The sequence below is a fragment of the Ylistrum balloti genome, unplaced genomic scaffold, assembly GCF_031769215.1.
Source record: "Ylistrum balloti isolate Yb309-2 unplaced genomic scaffold, AGI_CSIRO_Ybal_v1 Utg369622, whole genome shotgun sequence".
Classification (NCBI taxonomy): domain Eukaryota; kingdom Metazoa; phylum Mollusca; class Bivalvia; order Pectinida; family Pectinidae; genus Ylistrum; species Ylistrum balloti.
The window spans coordinates 81,429-100,929 of record NW_026781892.1 but is presented as its reverse complement, the minus strand read 5'-3'; the positions used below and the strand labels follow the sequence as shown (position 1 = coordinate 100,929).

Here is a 19,501-nt window from a genome sequence, read left to right as displayed (position 1 = left end):
GATCGACTCGGTCATTTGTTTGCAAATTGGAAGGCAAACGTCATTTGCTATGTTTACGTCATTCTGTTTATGACGTCATATCATTTGCACATGTGAGACCTACAGTGAATGTCACATGACCACAGAAGGAAAGGGGTAACACGGTGACACAGAGTAGGTTGGGGTACCGATAGTACAACCCATTGTGTACGACAGCCATCTCGATCTTTGTTGTCTACAGGAAGCCTTCCACAGAGGAATCAAATATCCACCCTAACAAACCATGCTGCATGACCATATATACTAGTAAGACATTAAACAATGTAAATATAAACTATGGGTGAAAGAAACTATAATATTGAAATGATATTTTATTAGATTTATAGAAATATCTGCTTGAAAAAAAAGTCACATTACTTTGCCAGTTGAGCGGATCCAACAAGAATCTATGTTGATGTAATGTGGACTAAACAGGCCCTCCCATGGAAGTTATCGGAGGAATATAACATTGGTGTCAGGGATAACAGAATACAATATTTATCTGGCATTCGATAGTACGGGGTGTTTGATGAAAGATGACCTTTACATGTATCTCAACAAGGATGGCCTTTACATGTATCTCAATAAGGATGGCCTTTACATGTATCTCAACAAGGATGGCCTTTACATGTATCTCAATAAGGATGGCCTTTACATGTATCTCAATAAGGATGGCATTTACATGTATCTCAATAAGGATGACCTTCACATGTATCTCAATAAGGATGGCCTTTACATGTATCTCAACAAGGATGGCCTTCACATGTATCTCAATAAGGATGGCCTTTACATGTATCTCAACAAGGATGGCCTTTACATGTATCTCAACAAGGATGACCTTCACATGTATCTCAATAAGGATGGCCTTTACATGTATCTCAATAAGGATGGCCTTTACATGTATCTCAATAAGGATGGCCTTTACATGTATCTCAATAAGGATGGCCTTTACATGTATCTCAATAAGGATGACCTTCACATGTATCTCAATAAGGATGGCCTTTACATGTATCTCAATAAGGATGGCCTTTACATGTATCTCAATAAGGATGATCTTTACATGTATCTCAACAAGGATGGCCTTTACATGTATCTCAATAAGGATGGCCTTTACATGTATCTCAACAAGGATGGCCTTTACATGTATCTCAATAAGGATGGCCTTTACATGTATCTCAACAAGGATGGCCTTTACATGTATCTCAACAAGGATGACCTTCACATGTATCTCAATAAGGATGGCCTTTACATGTATCTCAACAAGGATGACCTTCACATGTATCTCAATAAGGATGGCCTTTACATGTATCTCAATAAGGATGATCTTTACATGTATCTCAACAAGGATGGCCTTTACATGTATCTCAATAAGGATGGCCTTTACATGTATCTCAACAAGGATGGCCTTTACATGTATCTCAATAAGGATGGCCTTTACATGTATCTCAACAAGGATGGCCTTTACATGTATCTCAACAAGGATGACCTTCACATGTATCTCAATAAGGATGGCCTTTACATGTATCTCAACAAGGATGGCCTTTACATGTATCTCAATAAGGATGGCCTTTACATGTTTGTCAACAAGGATGACCTTCACATGTATCTCAATAAGGATGGCCTTTACATGTATCTCAACAAGGATGACCTTCACATGTATCTCAATAAGAATGACCTTTACATGTTTGTCAACAAAGATGACCTTTTAACATGTATGTGAACAAAAATGACCTTAATGTCAAAGGTCAAATATATCATATGATCACTACCGCACGTCTATTCTTCATACATTCGATTATGTGATATTTCTGTTCGTAAATCCGACAACGGTCGACCTTATTAAGCGTCAGACATTTTCTCTTCGATTAAAGATTACATTGTAGTACACAAACACTGTATTGATTAACGTATTCATCTGGTTCCAATCCTTAAATCTTATTGACCGAAAAATGTTTTGTAATTCTGAAATAGATACCGGTTGTCAATCCACACCAAGCAGACACCAGAACGGATTCACATAGCGACTAGGTTCATCTCTTATTTCGTGCAGGTGATAGCTTTAAAAATTGAACATATAAAATCATGTGTATCTTAATACTCTTAATTAATTTTAATTAGAAGTATGGCCGATTTTTAGCGTCACGCTAGTGAACATTTTCAATAAGAATGGTCGCTAGAGAGATAGATAGTATATCCGTACATGTATCTAGTGTTATAGTATACCCGTACATGTATCTAATGTTATAGTATACCCGTACATGTATATAGTGTTATAGTATATCCGTACATGTATATAGTGTTATAGTATACCCGCACATGTATATAGTGTTATAGTATATACCCGTACATGTATACAGTATTATAGTATACCCGTACATGTATATAGTATTATAGTATATACCCGTACATGTATATAGTGTTATAGTATATACCCGTACATGTATATAGTGTTATAGTATACCCGTACATGTATACAGTATTATAGTATACCCGTATATGTATATAGTATTATAGTATATACCCGTACATGTATATAGTGTTATAGTATACCCGTACATGTATATAGTATTGTAGTATATACCCGTACATGTATATAGTGTTATAGTATACCCGTACATGTATACAGTATTATAGTATACCCGTACATGTATATAGTATTATAGTATATACCCGTACATGTATATAGTGTTATAGTATACCCGTACATGTATATAGTATTGTAGTATATACCCGTACATGTATACAGTATTATAGTATATACCCGTACATGTATATAGTATTATAGTATATACCCGTACATGTATATAGTATATACCCGTACATGTATATAGTGTTAGAGTATATACCCGTACATGTATATAGTGTTATAGTATACCCGTACATGTATCTAGTGTTATAGTACACCCGTACATGTATATAGTGTTATAGTATACCCGTACATGTATATAGTATTGTAGTATATACCCGTACATGTATATAGTGTTATAGTATATACCCGTACATGTATATAGTGTTATAGTATACCCGTACATGTATATAGTGTTATAGTATATACCCGTACATGTATCTAGTGTTATAGTATACCCGTACATGTATATAGTGTTATAGTATACCCGTACATGTATATAGTGTTATAGTATATACCCGTACATGTATATAGTGTTATAGTATACCCGTACATGTATATAGTGTTATAGCATATACCCGTACATGTATATAGTGTTATAGTATACCCGTACATGTATCTAGTGTTATAGTATATACCCGTACATGTATATAGTGTTATAGTATACCCGTACATGTATCTAGTGTTATAGTACACCCGCACATGTATCTAGTGTTATAGTATACCCGTACATGTATATAGTGTTTTAGTATATCCGTACATGTATATAGTGTTATAGTATATACCCGTACATGTATCTAGTGTTATAGTATACCCGTACATGTATATAGTGTTATAGTATACCCGTACATGTATATAGTGTTATAGTATATACCCGTACATGTATATAGTGTTATAGTATACCCGTACATGTATATAGTGTTATAGCATATACCCGTACATGTATATAGTGTTATAGTATACCCGTACATGTATCTAGTGTTATAGTACACCCGCACATGTATCTAGTGTTATAGTATACCCGTACATGTATATAGTGTTTTAGTATATCCGTACATGTATATAGTGTTATAGTATATACCCGTACATGTATCTAATGTTATAGTATACCCGTACATGTATCTAGCGTTATAGTACACCCGTACATGTATCTAGTGTTATAGTATACCCGTACATGTATAAAGTGTTATAGTATACCCGTACATGTATATAGTGTTATAGTATATACCCGTACATGTTTCTAGTGTTATAGTATATACCCGTACATGTATATAGTGTTATAGTATATACCCGTACATGCATATAGTATTATAGTATATACCCGTACATGTATATAGTGTTATAGTATATACCCGTACATGTATATAGTGTTATAGTATACCCGTACATGTATCTAGTGTTATAGTATACCCGTACATGTATAAAGTGTTATAGTATACCCGTACATGTATATAGTGTTATAGTATATACCCGTACATGTTTCTAGTGTTATAGTATATACCCGTACATGTATATAGTGTTATAGTATATACCCGTACATGCATATAGTATTATAGTATATACCCGTACATGTATATAGTGTTATAGTATATACCCGTACATGTATATAGTGTTATAGTATACCCGTACATGTATATAGTATTATAGTATATACCCGTACATGTATCTAGTGTTATAGTATACCCGTACATGTATATAGTGTTATAGTATACCCGTACATGTATATAGTGTTTTAGTATACCCGCACATATACCTTGTGTAAGCCTATCCAGTGAAAGTAGTGCACTAGTTTCACTGTAGATGTTTAGATATTGATTTGTTTCCTGTAAAACAGTACTAACGTGAAAATTACCACTAGCTAAAGCAAACATCGCACTGAAAAACCATCCGGGTAATTCAGTACAGTACATTGTGATCACTGGTCCGTAAATAGACACATATGAGATCGATATGTAACTACACACACACATACTTCTAGGTCAGTGAATTACAGGTTTTCCCAGGTACGACGACAATAGTGTCAATAGTAAACCGAAAGTAGAGGGAAAATTCCTCAATAAACATGGCGGATCTGTTCAGGACAAACCTTGTGTAAGGCAATATAACAAACAGTCGGAAAGGAAGCAGAGAGAAAAGGCAGATAACGAATTAGAAAAGAGAAAGAGATGGCAGTCAGTAAGGAGATACAACGGATACGAGTCATTGATTAAAAAGAGAGGAGAGAGGTCAGTCTGTAAGGAGTGAGACGAGTAACAAAGTAGAGACCATTCAGGAAGGAGACGCCCACTCAGTAAGAAGACGAGTCAACCAGAAGACCAGTCAGTAAGGAGACGAGTCAACCAGAAGACCAGTCAGTAAGGAGACGAGTCAACCAGCAGACAAATTAGTAAAGGGACGAGTCAACCAGAATACCAGTCAATAAGGAGACGAGTCAACCAGATGAAAAATCAGTAAGGGGACGAGTCAACCAGAAGACCAGCCAGTAAGGGGACGAGTCAACCAGAATACCAGTCAATAAGGAGACGAGTCAACCAGATGAAAAATCAGTAAGGGGACGAGTCAACCAGAAGACCAGTCAGTAAAGGGACGAGTCAACCAGAATACCAGTCAATAAGGAGACGAGTCAACCAGATGAAAAATCAGTAAGGGGACGAGTCAACCAGAAGACCAGTCAGTAAGGGGACGAGTCAACCAGAAGACCAGTCAGTAAGGGGACGAGTCAAAGGATACGATTCATTATGATGACCTGTTCTTAAGGAGACGAGCCCGTGTGAAAACATGTCCGTAAGAAGACGAGTCAATAAGAGGACCAGTCAGTATGGAGACCAGTTATTAAGAAGAAAGGGAGACTACACGATAAGGAGACATAATTAAAGGGTAAGTTTATAAGTAGACGGGTATATGAGTTTCTAAGAATTAATTTCTGTGTTGGTTTCGTTCTATCTCTAGGTGCTATGTTTACAACGTATCATGACTTCTATGGCGTTGTGGGTCTCTTATCTGTCGGTCAACGAGTTTTCGAAATTCTACAGCACGGGATGAAGCTCTGTACTAGGAATATGTGGTCCGACATCTGGTATCACATACAGTTCTGGTGCAAATCGAGTTTGCAATGTTATGATATTCATAGAATATAAATGAAGTATACGGCATAACAATGACAGGATTCAATCACTCGAAAATGTATCTGTCTAAACACATTGCACCAGCTTATTATTTGTAAAGTTACCAGCATTCTTTAGAGAGCAACTCTTCTGTTGAACATACGCAAATATATCAACATGATGAGTGACAAAATAAAATATCATTTTACTTTAATTGTACTGCATCATCTTCACGTGACAGAAATATCAGTAACACGTGAATGAATGTTGTCACTTATTGTTGTGTTATTGTGTGATATATTGTATTTCAGTCTACGGATAACAGAGACCAGCAAACGGAGTATATGATACGAGATCGATAGAGATATCTGATAATACACGCTATACTTAAGATAGTCACTGATACGAGAAAACGACTAACACAGATCTATTTAAGTAGTTTGACTAACACAGACCTATCTAAGTAGTTTGACTAACACAGACCTATCATAACAGTTTCTCTAACACAGACCTATCTAAGTAGTTTGACTAACACAGACCTATCTAAGTAGTTTGACTAACACAGACCTATCTAAGTAGTTTGACTAACACAGATCTATCTAAGTAGTTTGACTAACACAGACCTATCTAAGTAGTTTGACTAACACAGACCTATCTAAGTAGTTTGACTAACACAGACCTATCTAAGTAGTTTGACTAACACAGACCTATCATAACAGTTTCTCTAACACAGACCTATCTAAGTAGTTTGACTAACACAGACCTATCTAAGTAGTTTGACTAACACAGATCTATCTAAGTAGTTTGACTAACACAGACCTATCTAAGTAGTTTGACTAACACAGACCTATCTAAGTAGTTTGACTAACACAGATCTATCTAAGTAGTTTGACTAACACAGACCTATCTAAGTAGTTTGACTAACACAGACCTATCTAAGTAGTTTGACTAACACAGACCTATCTAAGTAGTTTGACTAACACATACCTATCTAAGTAGTTTGACTAACACAGACCTATCTAAGTAGTTTGACTAACACAGACCTATCTAAGTAGTTTGACTAACACAGACCTATCTAAGTAGTTTGACTAACACAGACCTATCATAACAGTTTCTCTAACACAGACCTATCTAAGTAGTTTGACTAACACAGATCTATCTAAGTAGTTTGACTAACACAGACCTATCTAAGTAGTTTGACTAACACAGACCTATCATAACAGTTTCTCTAACACAGACCTATCTAAGTAGTTTGACTAACACAGACCTATCTAAGTAGTTTGACTAACACTGACCTATCATAACAGTTTCTCTAACACAGACCTATCTAAATGGTTTGACTAACACAGACCTATTTAAATAGTTTGACTAACACAGACCTTACTTAATAGTTTGACTAACACAGATCTATTTAAGTAGTTTGACTAACACAGACATATCTAAGTAATTTGACTTGCACAGACCTATTTAAGTAGTTTGACTAACACAGACCTATCTAAGTAGTTTGACTAACACAGACCTATTTAAGTAGTTTGACTAACACAGACCTATCTAAGTAGTTTGACTAACACAGACCTTACTTAATAGTTTGACTAACACAGATCTATTTAAGTAGTTTGACTAACACAGATCTATTTAAGTAGTTTGACTAACACAGACATATCTAAGTAATTTGACTTGCACAGACCTATTTAAGTAGTTTGACTAACACAGACCTATCTAAGTAGTTTGACTAACACAGACCTATTTAAGTAGTTTGACTAACACAGACCTATCTAAGTAATTTGACTTGCACAGACCTATTTAAGTAGTTTGACTAACACAGATCCATTTAAGTAGGTTGACTAACACAGATCTATCTAAGTAGTTTGACTAACACAGACCTATCTAAGTAGTTTGACTAACACAGACCTATCTAAGTAGTTTGGCTAACACAGACCTATCTAAGTAGTTTGGCTAACACAGACCTATCTAAGTAGTTTGACTAACACAGACCTATCTAAGTAGTTTGACTAACACAGACATATCTAAGTAATTTGACTTGCACAGACCTATTTAAGTAGTTTGACTAACACAGACCTATCTAAGTAGTTTGACTAACACAGATCTATCTAAGTAGTTTGGCTAACACAGACCTATCATAACAGTTTCTCTAACACAGACCTATCTAAATGGTTTGACTAACACAGACCTATTTAAATAGTTTGACTAACACAGACCTATCTAAGTAGTTTGACTAACACAGACCTTACATAATAGTTTGACTAACACAGACCAATCTTAATAGTTTCTCTAACACAGACCCATTTAAGTAGTTTGACTAACACAGACCTTACCTAATAGTTTGACTAACACAGACCAATCTTAATAGTTTCTCTAACACAGACCTGTCTAAGTAGTTTGACTAACACAGACCTTACTTAATAGTTTGACTAACACAGACCTATTTAAATAGTTTGACTAACACAGACCTATCTAACAGAGACCTTACTTAATAGTGTGACTAACACAGATCTATTTAAGTAGTTTGACTAACACAGATCTCTCTAAGTAGTTTGACTAACAGAGACCTTACTTAATAGTTTGACTAACACAGATCTATCTAAGTAGTTTGACTAATACAGACCTTACTTAATAGTTTGACTAACACAGACCTATCTAAGTAGTTTGACTAACACAGACCTATCTAAGAAGATTGAATAACACAGACCTATCTTAACAGTTTCTCTAACACAGACCTGTCTAAGTAGTTTGACTAACACAGACCTATCTAAGTAGTTTGACTAACACAGACCTATCTAAGTAGTTTGACTAACAGAGACCTTACTTAATAGTTTGACTAACACAGATCTATCTAAGTAGTTTGACTAATACAGACCTTACTTAATAGTTTGACTAACACAGACCTATCTAAGTAGTTTGACTAACACAGACCTATCTAAGAAGATTGAATAACACAGACCTATCTAAGAAGTTTGACTAACACAGACCTATCTAAGTAGTTTGGCTAACACAGACCTATCTAAGTAATTTGGCTAACACAGACCTATCTAAGTAGTTTGACTAACACAGACCTATCTAAGTAGTTTGGCTAACACAGACCTATCTAAGTAGTTTGACTAACACAGACCTATCTAAGTAGTTTGGCTAACACAGACCTATCTAAGTAGTTTGGCTAACACAGACCTATCTAAGTAGTTTGGCTAACACAGACCTATCTAAGTAGTTTGACTAACACAGACCTATCTAAGTAGTTTGACTAACACAGATCTATCTAAGTAGTTTGACTAACACAGACCTTACTTAATAGTTTGACTAACACAGATCTATCTAAGTAGTTTGACTAATACAGACCTTACTTAATAGTTTGACTAACACAGACCTATCTAAGTAGTTTGACTAACACAGACCTATCTAAGAAGATTGAATAACACAGACCTTACTTAATAGTTTGACTAACACAAATCTATCTAAGTAGTTTGACTAACACAGACCTATCTAAGTAGTTTGACTAACACAGACCTATCTAAGTAGTTTGGCTAACACAGACCTATCTAAGTAGTTTGGCTAACACAGACCTATCTAAGTAGTTTGACTAACACAGACCTATCATAACAGTTTCTCTAACACAGACCTATCTAAATGGTTTGACTAACACAGACCTATTTAAATAGTTTGACTAACACAGACCTATCTAAGTAGTTTGACTAACACAGACCTTACATAATAGTTTGACTAACACAGACCAATCTTAATAGTTTCTCTAACACAGACCCATTTAAGTAGTTTGACTAACACAGACCTTACCTAATAGTTTGACTAACACAGACCAATCTTAATAGTTTCTCTAACACAGACTTGTCTAAGTAGTTTGACTAACACAGACCTTACTTAATAGTTTGACTAACACAGACCTATTTAAATAGTTTGACTAACACAGACCTATCTAACAGAGACCTTACTTAATAGTGTGACTAACACAGACCTATCTAAGTAGTTTGACTAACACAGACCTATCTAAGAAGATTGAATAACACAGACCTATCTAAGAAGTTTGACTAACACAGACCTATCTAAGTAGTTTGGCTAACACAGACCTATCTAAGTAGTTTGGCTAACACAGACCTATCTAAGTAGTTTGACTAACACAGACCTATCTAAGTAGTTTGGCTAACACAGACCTATCTAAGTAGTTTGACTAACACAGACCTATCTAAGTAGTTTGGCTAACACAGACCTATCTAAGTAGTTTGGCTAACACAGACCTATCTAAGTAGTTTGGCTAACACAGACCTATCTAAGAAGTTTGACTAACACAGACCTATCTAAGTAGTTTGACTAACACAGACCTATCTTAACAGTTTCTCTAACACAGACCTATCTAAGTAGTTTGACTAACACAGACCTATCTAAGTAGTTAGACTAACACAGACCTTACTTAATAGTTTGACTAACACAGACCTATCTTAATAGTTTGACTAACACAGACCTATCTTAATAGTTTCTCTAACACAGACCTATCTAAGTAGTTTCTCTAACACAGACCTATCTAAGTAGTTTGACTTACACAGACCTATTTAAATAGTTTGAGTAACACAGACCTATCTTAACAGTTTCTCTAACGCAAACCTATCTAAATAGTTTGACTAACACACTATTACTTTATCATTGGTTCAGAAACAAGATAATAGTCGCAATTAAATAAAATAAAATAGAGTAGGACAGTTTTGAGGCTGTTCAGACTGATAAAATGTAGAGTGATAAAAACACCTATGATCTAATACTACAAAGTAGGACGGGGGCACTGCCCAAAGATAGGTCGTTCGATATTTGCAACGATGAACATGAAATACTCCTTATTCACTATCTGTAAAATGATATGTCAAATAAAAGATTAAGTCAGTAATGTTGATTTTTTTTTGTCCTGAAAAGGAAGTGAACAAAATGGCAGACGGCGAAGACGACGAAGGATGTGATATCTGCTTTGACAGTTACAGGTCTCCCAAGCTCTTGCCATGCCGACACACGTTCTGTGAACCATGCTTGAAGGACTACGGGGAAAGCTCTTGTCCCCAGGATCTAAACGAGTTCATTGTATGTCCCCTGTGTCGGACTCAATGTGCTCTGCCGTCTGTTGGGGTGGAAGGTTTCATCAACAACTACTTCGTTCGTGATATTCAAACCGTTGACCGCTGTAACGTCGCCTACAAACACTACCCTAGGTGTAACTTTTGCAGAGTCAAAATATTACCTGATGATGTGCGGGACCATCGCTGTACGCTATCATCTGAATTAGCGTCAGACGAAAGTGACGACAGCGATTATACTTATGAGGATAATTCGCTTGGATTCATAGTCCGGTTTCCACTGCTTCGAATGAGAACAAAGTACAAAGTGGACTTAGAATGCACTTTCCCGTTGATCTTGGAGGACGACGCATTAATCACATGTATCCGAACGACTCACGAAAACACGTGTTATAGCATCGTAGATTGTAGCTCCACCTATCGACAACATGATTCCAAAGGCAAGTATGTTGGAGGTACAACTATTACTCCTTTTACTACAATCATGGATATGGTGTACCGTAAAGATAACAGTGTATTGTTTCTAACCAAAAACGAAATATCCATCGTGAATGGAACTGCTGTGAAGCTTTTCTGTGTCATTAACAACTTTGATGGTTTGTCGATGGCGTTGTTTTCAGACGAGCGAGTGGTTGTTGTTGGAACAATGATTCCTGTGGAGAAGATAGTTAGAAATTTGGGAGAAAATTCTGAAAACACAAAGGAAAAACAGCCAGAACCTTCGTCTAAAGGTAAAATCGTGATTTTGTCGAAGGACGGAAAGACGATTCTTGCTGACCTGAGTAGAGAAAACTGTCGTCCTTCTGTTGTGGCCGTTAACCAAGTTAATGACACAATTTGCATGAGTGATAGCGAACGGAAGATTGTATCCGTGTTCCTTGAGAGCGGCAAAGTTATCGGAGAATTTAACTTGGATGGAAGGGGCATAGGGCTGCTCAGTTTTCTTCCTTTGTTTGAACAGGATGGACCCAGGGGCATCAATCCGGCTGGAGTTTGTTTTGACCCCAATGGAAACATTCTCGTTGTTGAACAAGCCAGTGCGTCTGTGTTGGTATTGGACCCTTGTGCAGGATTCATAGGTACTTTAGTGACTGGGGCGGAAGGCGGCTTTGGTCTACCTTTTTTAATTGGATGTGGTTCGACTGGAACCATCTGGGTGGGCGATAGAGGCACAATTAAGGTTTTTCATATGGCCGGTTACGTCAACAATATGTGATACTATTTATAAAGACTGTGCGGAGTTTCTGAAATGTGAAAGAGTAACCCCCCTTTTCATACAAGCTATCTATTTACCCAATACATCGTTATCCCATAGATTTTAAGATATGTATTTCTTTTCAAAATTATGCAGCGTAACTTTGAGTTTTAAAGAAAAGAAAACATCACTACACTTATATAAGATTTTGTAGCATTGGTTTAACTTACAATGTACTCATATCCATTATGTTATTTACCAAGGGTGACTGGCTTTGTATGAACGAATCGTCTCTCTCTACCATTATATTATTTACCAAGGGTGACTGGCTTTGTATGAACGAATCGTCTCTCTCTACCATTATATTATTTACCAAGGGTGACTGGTTTTGTATGAACGGAGTCGTCTCTCTATACCATTATATTATTTACCAAGGGTGACTGGTTTTGTATGAACGGAGTCGTCTCTCTCTGCCATTATATTATTTACCAAGGGTGACTGGCTTTGTATGAACGAATCGTCTCTATATACCATTATATTATTTACCAAGGGTGACTGGTTTTGTATGAACGGAGTCGTCTCTCTCTACCATTATATTATTTACCAAGGGTGACTGGTTTTGTATGAGCGGAGTCGTCTCTCTCTACCATTATATTATTTACTACTGGGTTTGTAAGAACGAATCTTCTCTCTCTACCATTATATTATTTACCAAGGGTGACTGGTTTTGTATGAACGGAGTCGTCTCTCTCTACCATTATATTATTTACCAAGGGTGACTGGTTTTGTATGAACGGAGTCGTCTCTCTCTACCATTATATTATTTACCAACGGTGACTGGTTTTGTATGAACGGAGTCGTCTCTCTCTACCATTATATTATTTACCAAGGGTGACTGGTTTTGTATGAACGGAGTCGTCTCTCTCTACCATTATATTATTTACCAAGGGTGACTGGTTTTGGTATGAACGGAGTCGTCTCTCTCTACCATTATATTATTTACTACTGGGTTTGTATGAACGGAGTCGTCTCTCTCTACCATTATATTATTTACTACTGGGTTTGTAAGAACGAATCGTCTCTCTCTACCATTATATTATTTACCAAGGGTGACTGGTTTTGTATGAACGGAGTCGTCTCTCTCTACCATTATATTATTTACCAAGGGTGACTGGTTTTGTATGAACGGAGTCGTCTCTCTCTACCATTATATTATTTACCAAGGGTGACTGGCTTTGTATGAACGGAGTCGTCTCTCTCTACCATTATATTATTTACCAAGGGTGACTGGTTTTGTATGAACGGAGTCGTCTCTCTCTACCATTATATTATTTACCAAGGGTGACTGGCTTTGTATGAACGGAGTCGTCTCTCTCTACCATTATATTATTTACCAAGGGTGACTGGCTTTGTATGAACGGAGTCGTCTCTCTCTACCATTATATTATTTACCAAGGGTGACTGGTTTTGTATGAACGGAGTCGTCTCTCTCTACCATTATATTATTTACCAACGGTGACTGGTTTTGTATGAACGGAGTCTTCTCTCTACACCATTATATTATTTACCAAGGGTGACTGGTTTTGTATGAACGGAGTCGTCTCTCTCTACCATTATATTATTTACCAAGGGTGACTGGCTTTGTATGAACGGAGTCGTCTCTCTCTACCATTATATTATTTACCAAGGGTGACTGGTTTTGTATGAACGGAGTCGTCTCTCTCTACCATTATATTATTTACCAAGGGTGACTGGTTTTGTATGAACGGAGTCGTCTCTCTCTACCATTATATTATTTACTACTGGGTTTGTAAGAACGGAGTCGTCTCTCTCTACCATTATATTATTTACCAAGGATGACTGGTTTTGTATGAACGGAGTCGTCTCTCTCTACCATTATATTATTTACTACTGGGTTTGTAAGAACGGAGTCGTCTCTCTCTACCATTATATTATTTACTACTGGGTTTGTAAGAACGGAGTCGTCTCTCTCTACCATTATATTATTTACCAAGGGTGACTGGTTTTGTATGAACGGAGTCGTCTCTCTCTACCATTATATTATTTACTACTGGGTTTGTAAGAACGGAGGTCTCTCTCTACCATTATATTATTTACTACTGGGTTTGTAAGAACGGGTGACTGGTTTTGTATGAACGTCTCTCTCTCTACCATTATATTATTTACCAAGGGTGACTGGTTTTGTATGAACGGAGTCGTCTCTCTCTACCATTATATTATTTACCAAGGGTGACTGGTTTTGTATGACTGGTTTCTCTCTACCATTATATTATTTACCAAGGGTGACTGGTTTTGTATGAACGGAGTCGTCTCTCTCTACCATTATATTATTTACTACTGGGTTTGTAAGAACGGAGTCGTCTCTCTCTACCATTATATTATTTACCAAGGGTGACTGGTTTTGTATGAACGGAGTCGTCTCTCTCTACCATTATATTATTTACCAAGGGTGACTGGTTTTGTATGAACGGAGTCGTCTCTCTCTACCATTATATTATTTACCAAGGGTGACTGGTTTTGTATGAACGGGTGACTGGTTTTGTCTCTCTCTCTCTACCATTATATTATTTACCAAGGGTGACTGGTTTTGTATGAACGGAGTCGTCTCTCTCTACCATTATATTATTTACCAAGGGTGACTGGTTTTGTATGAACGGAGTCGTCTCTCTCTACCATTATATTATTTACCAAGGGTGACTGGTTTTGTATGAACGGAGTCGTCTCTCTCTACCATTATATTATTTACCAAGGGTGACTGGTTTTGTATGAACGGAGTCGTCTCTCTCTACCATTATATTATTTACCAAGGGTGACTGGTTTTGTATGGTTTTGTATGAACGGAGTCGTCTCTCTCTACCATTATATTATTTACCAAGGGTGACTGGTTTTGTATGAACGGAGTCGTCTCTCTCTACCATTATATTATTTACCAAGGGTGACTGGTTTTGTATGAACGGAGTCGTCTCTCTCTACCATTATATTATTTACCAAGGGTGACTGGTTTGTATGAACGGAGTCTCTCTCTCTACCATTATATTATTTACCAAGGGTGACTGGTTTTGTATGAACGGAGTCGTCTCTCTCTACCATTATATTATTTACCAAGGGTGACTGGTTTTGTATGAACGGAGTCGTCTCTCTCTACCATTATATTATTTACCAAGGGTGACTGGTTTTGTATGAACGGAGTCGTCTCTCTCTACCATTATATTATTTACCAAGGGTGACTGGTTTTGTATGAACGGAGTCGTCTCTCTCTACCATTATATTATTTACCAAGGGTGACTGGTTTTGTATGAACGGAGTCGTCTCTCTCTACCATTATATTATTTACCAAGGGTGACTGGTTTTGTATGAACGGAGTCGTCTCTCTCTACCATTATATTATTTACCAAGGGTGACTGGTTTTGTATGAACGGAGTCGTCTCTCTCTACCATTATATTATTTACCAAGGGTGACTGGTTTTGTATGAACGGAGTCGTCTCTCTCTACCATTATATTATTTACCAAGGGTGACTGGTTTTGTATGAACGGAGTCGTCTCTCTCTACCATTATATTATTTACCAAGGGTGACTGGTTTTGTATGAACGGAGTCGTCTCTCTCTACCATTATATTATTTACCAAGGGTGACTGGTTTTGTATGAACGGAGTCTCTCTCTACCATTATATTATTTACCAAGGGTGACTGGTTTTGTATGAACGGAGTCGTCTCTCTCTACCATTATATTATTTACCAAGGGTGACTGGTTTTGTATGAACGGAGTCGTCTCTCTCTACCATTATATTATTTACCAAGGGTGACTGGCTTTGTATCTCTCTCTACCATTATATTATTTACCAAGGGTGACTGGTTTTGTATGAACCTCTACCATTATATTATTTACCAAGGGTGACTGGTTTTGTATGAACGGAGTCGTCTCTCTCTACCATTATATTATTTACCAAGGGTGACTGGTTTTGTATGAACGGAGTCGTCTCTCTCTACCATTATATTATTTACCAAGGGTGACTGGCTTTGTATGAACGGAGTCGTCTCTCTCTACCATTATATTATTTACCAACGGTGACTGGTTTTGTATGAACGGAGTCGTCTCTCTCTACCATTATATTATTTACCAAGGGTGACTGGTTTTGTATGAACGGAGTCGTCTCTCTCTACCATTATATTATTTACCAAGGGTGACTGGCTTTGTATGAACGGAGTCGTCTCTCTCTACCATTATATTATTTACCAAGGGTGACTGGTTTTGTATGAACGGAGTCGTCTCTCTCTACCATTATATTATTTACCAAGGGTGACTGGTTTTGTATGAACGGAGTCGTCTCTCTCTACCATTATATTATTTACTACTGGGTTTGTAAGAACGGAGCCGTCTCTCTCTACCATTATATTATTTACCAAGGGTGACTGGTTTTGTATGAACGGAGTCGTCTCTCTCTACCATTATATTATTTACTACTGGGTTTGTAAGAACGGAGTCGTCTCTCTCTACCATTATATTATTTACTACTGGGTTTGTAAGAACGGAGTCGTCTCTCTCTACCATTATATTATTTACCAAGGGTGACTGGTTTTGTATGAACGGAGTCGTCTCTCTCTACCATTATATTATTTACTACTGGGTTTGTAAGAACGGTCGTCTCTCTCTACCATTATATTATTTACTACTGGGTTTGTAAGAACGGAGTCGTCTCTCTCTACCATTATATTATTTACCAAGGGTGACTGGTTTTGTATGAACGGAGTCGTCTCTCTCTACCATTATATTATTTACCAAGGGTGACTGGTTTTGTATGAACGGAGTCGTCTCTCTCTACCATTATATTATTTACTACTGGGTTTGTAAGAACGGAGTCGTCTCTCTCTACCATTATATTATTTACCAAGGGTGACTGGTTTTGTATGAACGGAGTCGTCTCTCTCTACCATTATATTATTTACTACTGGGTTTGTAAGAACGGAGTCGTCTCTCTCTACCATTATGTTATTTACCAAGGGTGACTGGTTTTGTATGAACGGAGTCGTCTCTCTCTACCATTATATTATTTACCAAGGGTGACTGGTTTTGTATGAACGGAGTCGTCTCTCTCTACCATTATATTATTTACTACTGGGTTTGTAAGAACGGAGTCGTCTCTCTCTACCATTATATTATTTACCAAGGGTGACTGGTTTTGTATGAACGGAGTCGTCTCTCTCTACCATTATATCATTTACCAAGGGTGACTGGTTTTGTATGAACGGAGTCGTCTCTCTCTACCATTATATTATTTACTACTGGGTTTGTAAGAACGGAGTCGTCTCTCTCTACCATTATATTATTTACCAAGGGTGACTGGTTTTGTATGAACGGAGTCGTCTCTCTCTACCATTATATTATTTACCAAGGGTGACTGGTTTTGTATGAACGGAGTCGTCTCTCTCTACCATTATATTATTTACCAAGGGTGACTGGCTTTGTATGAACGGAGTCGTCTCTCTCTACCATTATATTATTTACCAAGGGTGACTGGTTTTGTATGAACGGAGTCGTCTCTCTCTACCATTATATTATTTACCAAGGGTGACTGGTTTTGTATGAACGGAGTCGTCTCTCTCTACCATTATATTATTTACCAAGGGTGACTGGTTTTGTATGAACGGAGTCGTCTCTCTCTACCATTATATTATTTACTACTGGGTTTGTAAGAACGGAGTCGTCTCTCTCTACCATTATATTATTTACCAAGGGTGACTGGTTTTGTATGAACGGAGTCGTCTCTCTCTACCATTATATTATTTACCAAGGATGACTGGTTTTGTATGAACGGAGTCGTCTCTCTCTACCATTATATTATTTACTACTGGCTTTGTATGAACGAATCATTGCTATATCATGATATTATTTGCCAATGTTACTGGTTTTGCCCTTAACATTGAGATTCAACCATTTATATATAACTCATTATATCGTCATGCTTCTTATAAACCTTCTAATGATCAGAACTTTGTATTACTATTGGGTTTCCGAATTCCCCTGTGGAGGGCCTCGCATGATATGACGTATTGGTCTGTATCTATTTATGTTATTCAACTTATCTCTTCCTGATATATTGGGTTGTCAGTTCAGTATCAATGGTTTAATTATAGAAGCAACTGTAAACAGGTAACGATTGTACGATCGTTTGTATCAACGTTTGTGTCTGTTGTGCAATCTTTTTTTTCTAAATGACAATAAAAACACTGAGAACAAGTCTCCTCTTAACGACCATGTGCATGTCATTGTTTATCATTATTGTAACCGATGTTCAACATTTATATTTCACTGGAATGTATCCGATAGTAGTTTTCTATATAAGTAAAAAGTAGCCGATAAGGTTGTGGCGTTATTAAAGAATTGAACATTTAGATTAACAATTTCCGAGTCTTTCAAACTCTTAACATAATGGCGCGCAATGAGCAGACATCTGTGAATATTGGAACTCAATAGCGTGTATTTCGGCACGTAATCCGTGTACAATGTCCACGTGTGATAAGATAATCTAATTTAGCCACGATTTCTTCAGGTCAGTTGTCGATACGGTTATTAAAGATGTACTCCATAGTAGCCCTGCACACACACAAAAAGATGAAAATATATATAATTAAAACAGAACTATTTTTTTTTACATTAGTTGTTGCTTGCCATCCCAACCACTAAATATCCTGTTGTTACTTATGTATATAGTCTTTTCTCGTTCCTTTTGAAAAAAACTTTAAAAAAACCAATACAATGAGTGTGTAAGCTGACTTTATCTTGTTGATAGCTCGGTCGAAGTTAAATTGATCAGGCTGCACCTGAATGAAGCTGTTTCTTTTTTGTTTTTTGTTTTTTTATTTTTTATCCGCGAAGAAGTACAGGCTTAAGTAACAAGCTCATTATTATCTTATTTTATATGTATACATTCCTACGACTATATGCAAATATATTGTTTATCAGTCTGGTCTCGTTTTGTCTGGTCTGGCCAGGTCTGATCTGGTCTAGTCTGTCTGTCTGAGTGTATGTCCGTCTGTGTGCGAGGGTATGTGTGAGGGTGTATGTGTTGATGGGTGAGAGTATGTATGAGTGAGGGTGTTAGTGGTGTTTAAGTACTTAAATATTGACCGTATATGAAACAATTTGTCTTTACATAAATATGTATGTGTGTATCTGCAAGGGAGAATGAATAGTGACTATGTATGAAACAATTTGTTTATACAGAAACATGTATGTGTGTACATGCAAGCAGAGACATATGTGTGTTATGTATGTCTCTGATGCAAAAGAGAATGAAAAGTGACTGTGGATGAAACAACTTGTTTATAGATAAGTATGTATATGTGTATATGCAAGGGAGAATGAATAGTGATTGTGTATGAAACAGTTTGTTTGTGTGTGTGTATGCATACAGTATATAGTTGTTTTTGAGTGTTGTGTGTATGAGCATG

General features: G+C 36.8%; 1 protein-coding gene across 1 annotated transcript; it reads left to right on the top strand.

Annotated features, from left to right (window-relative positions):
• Positions 1-10,692: 10,692 nt before the first annotated feature.
• LOC132550286 (uncharacterized) lies at positions 10,693-12,051 on the top strand. The gene has a single exon (XM_060214335.1). It carries the CDS (start codon positions 10,693-10,695, stop codon positions 12,049-12,051), a length of 1,359 nt encoding a protein of 452 aa, XP_060070318.1.
• The last annotated feature ends 7,450 nt before the right edge of the window (positions 12,052-19,501 follow it).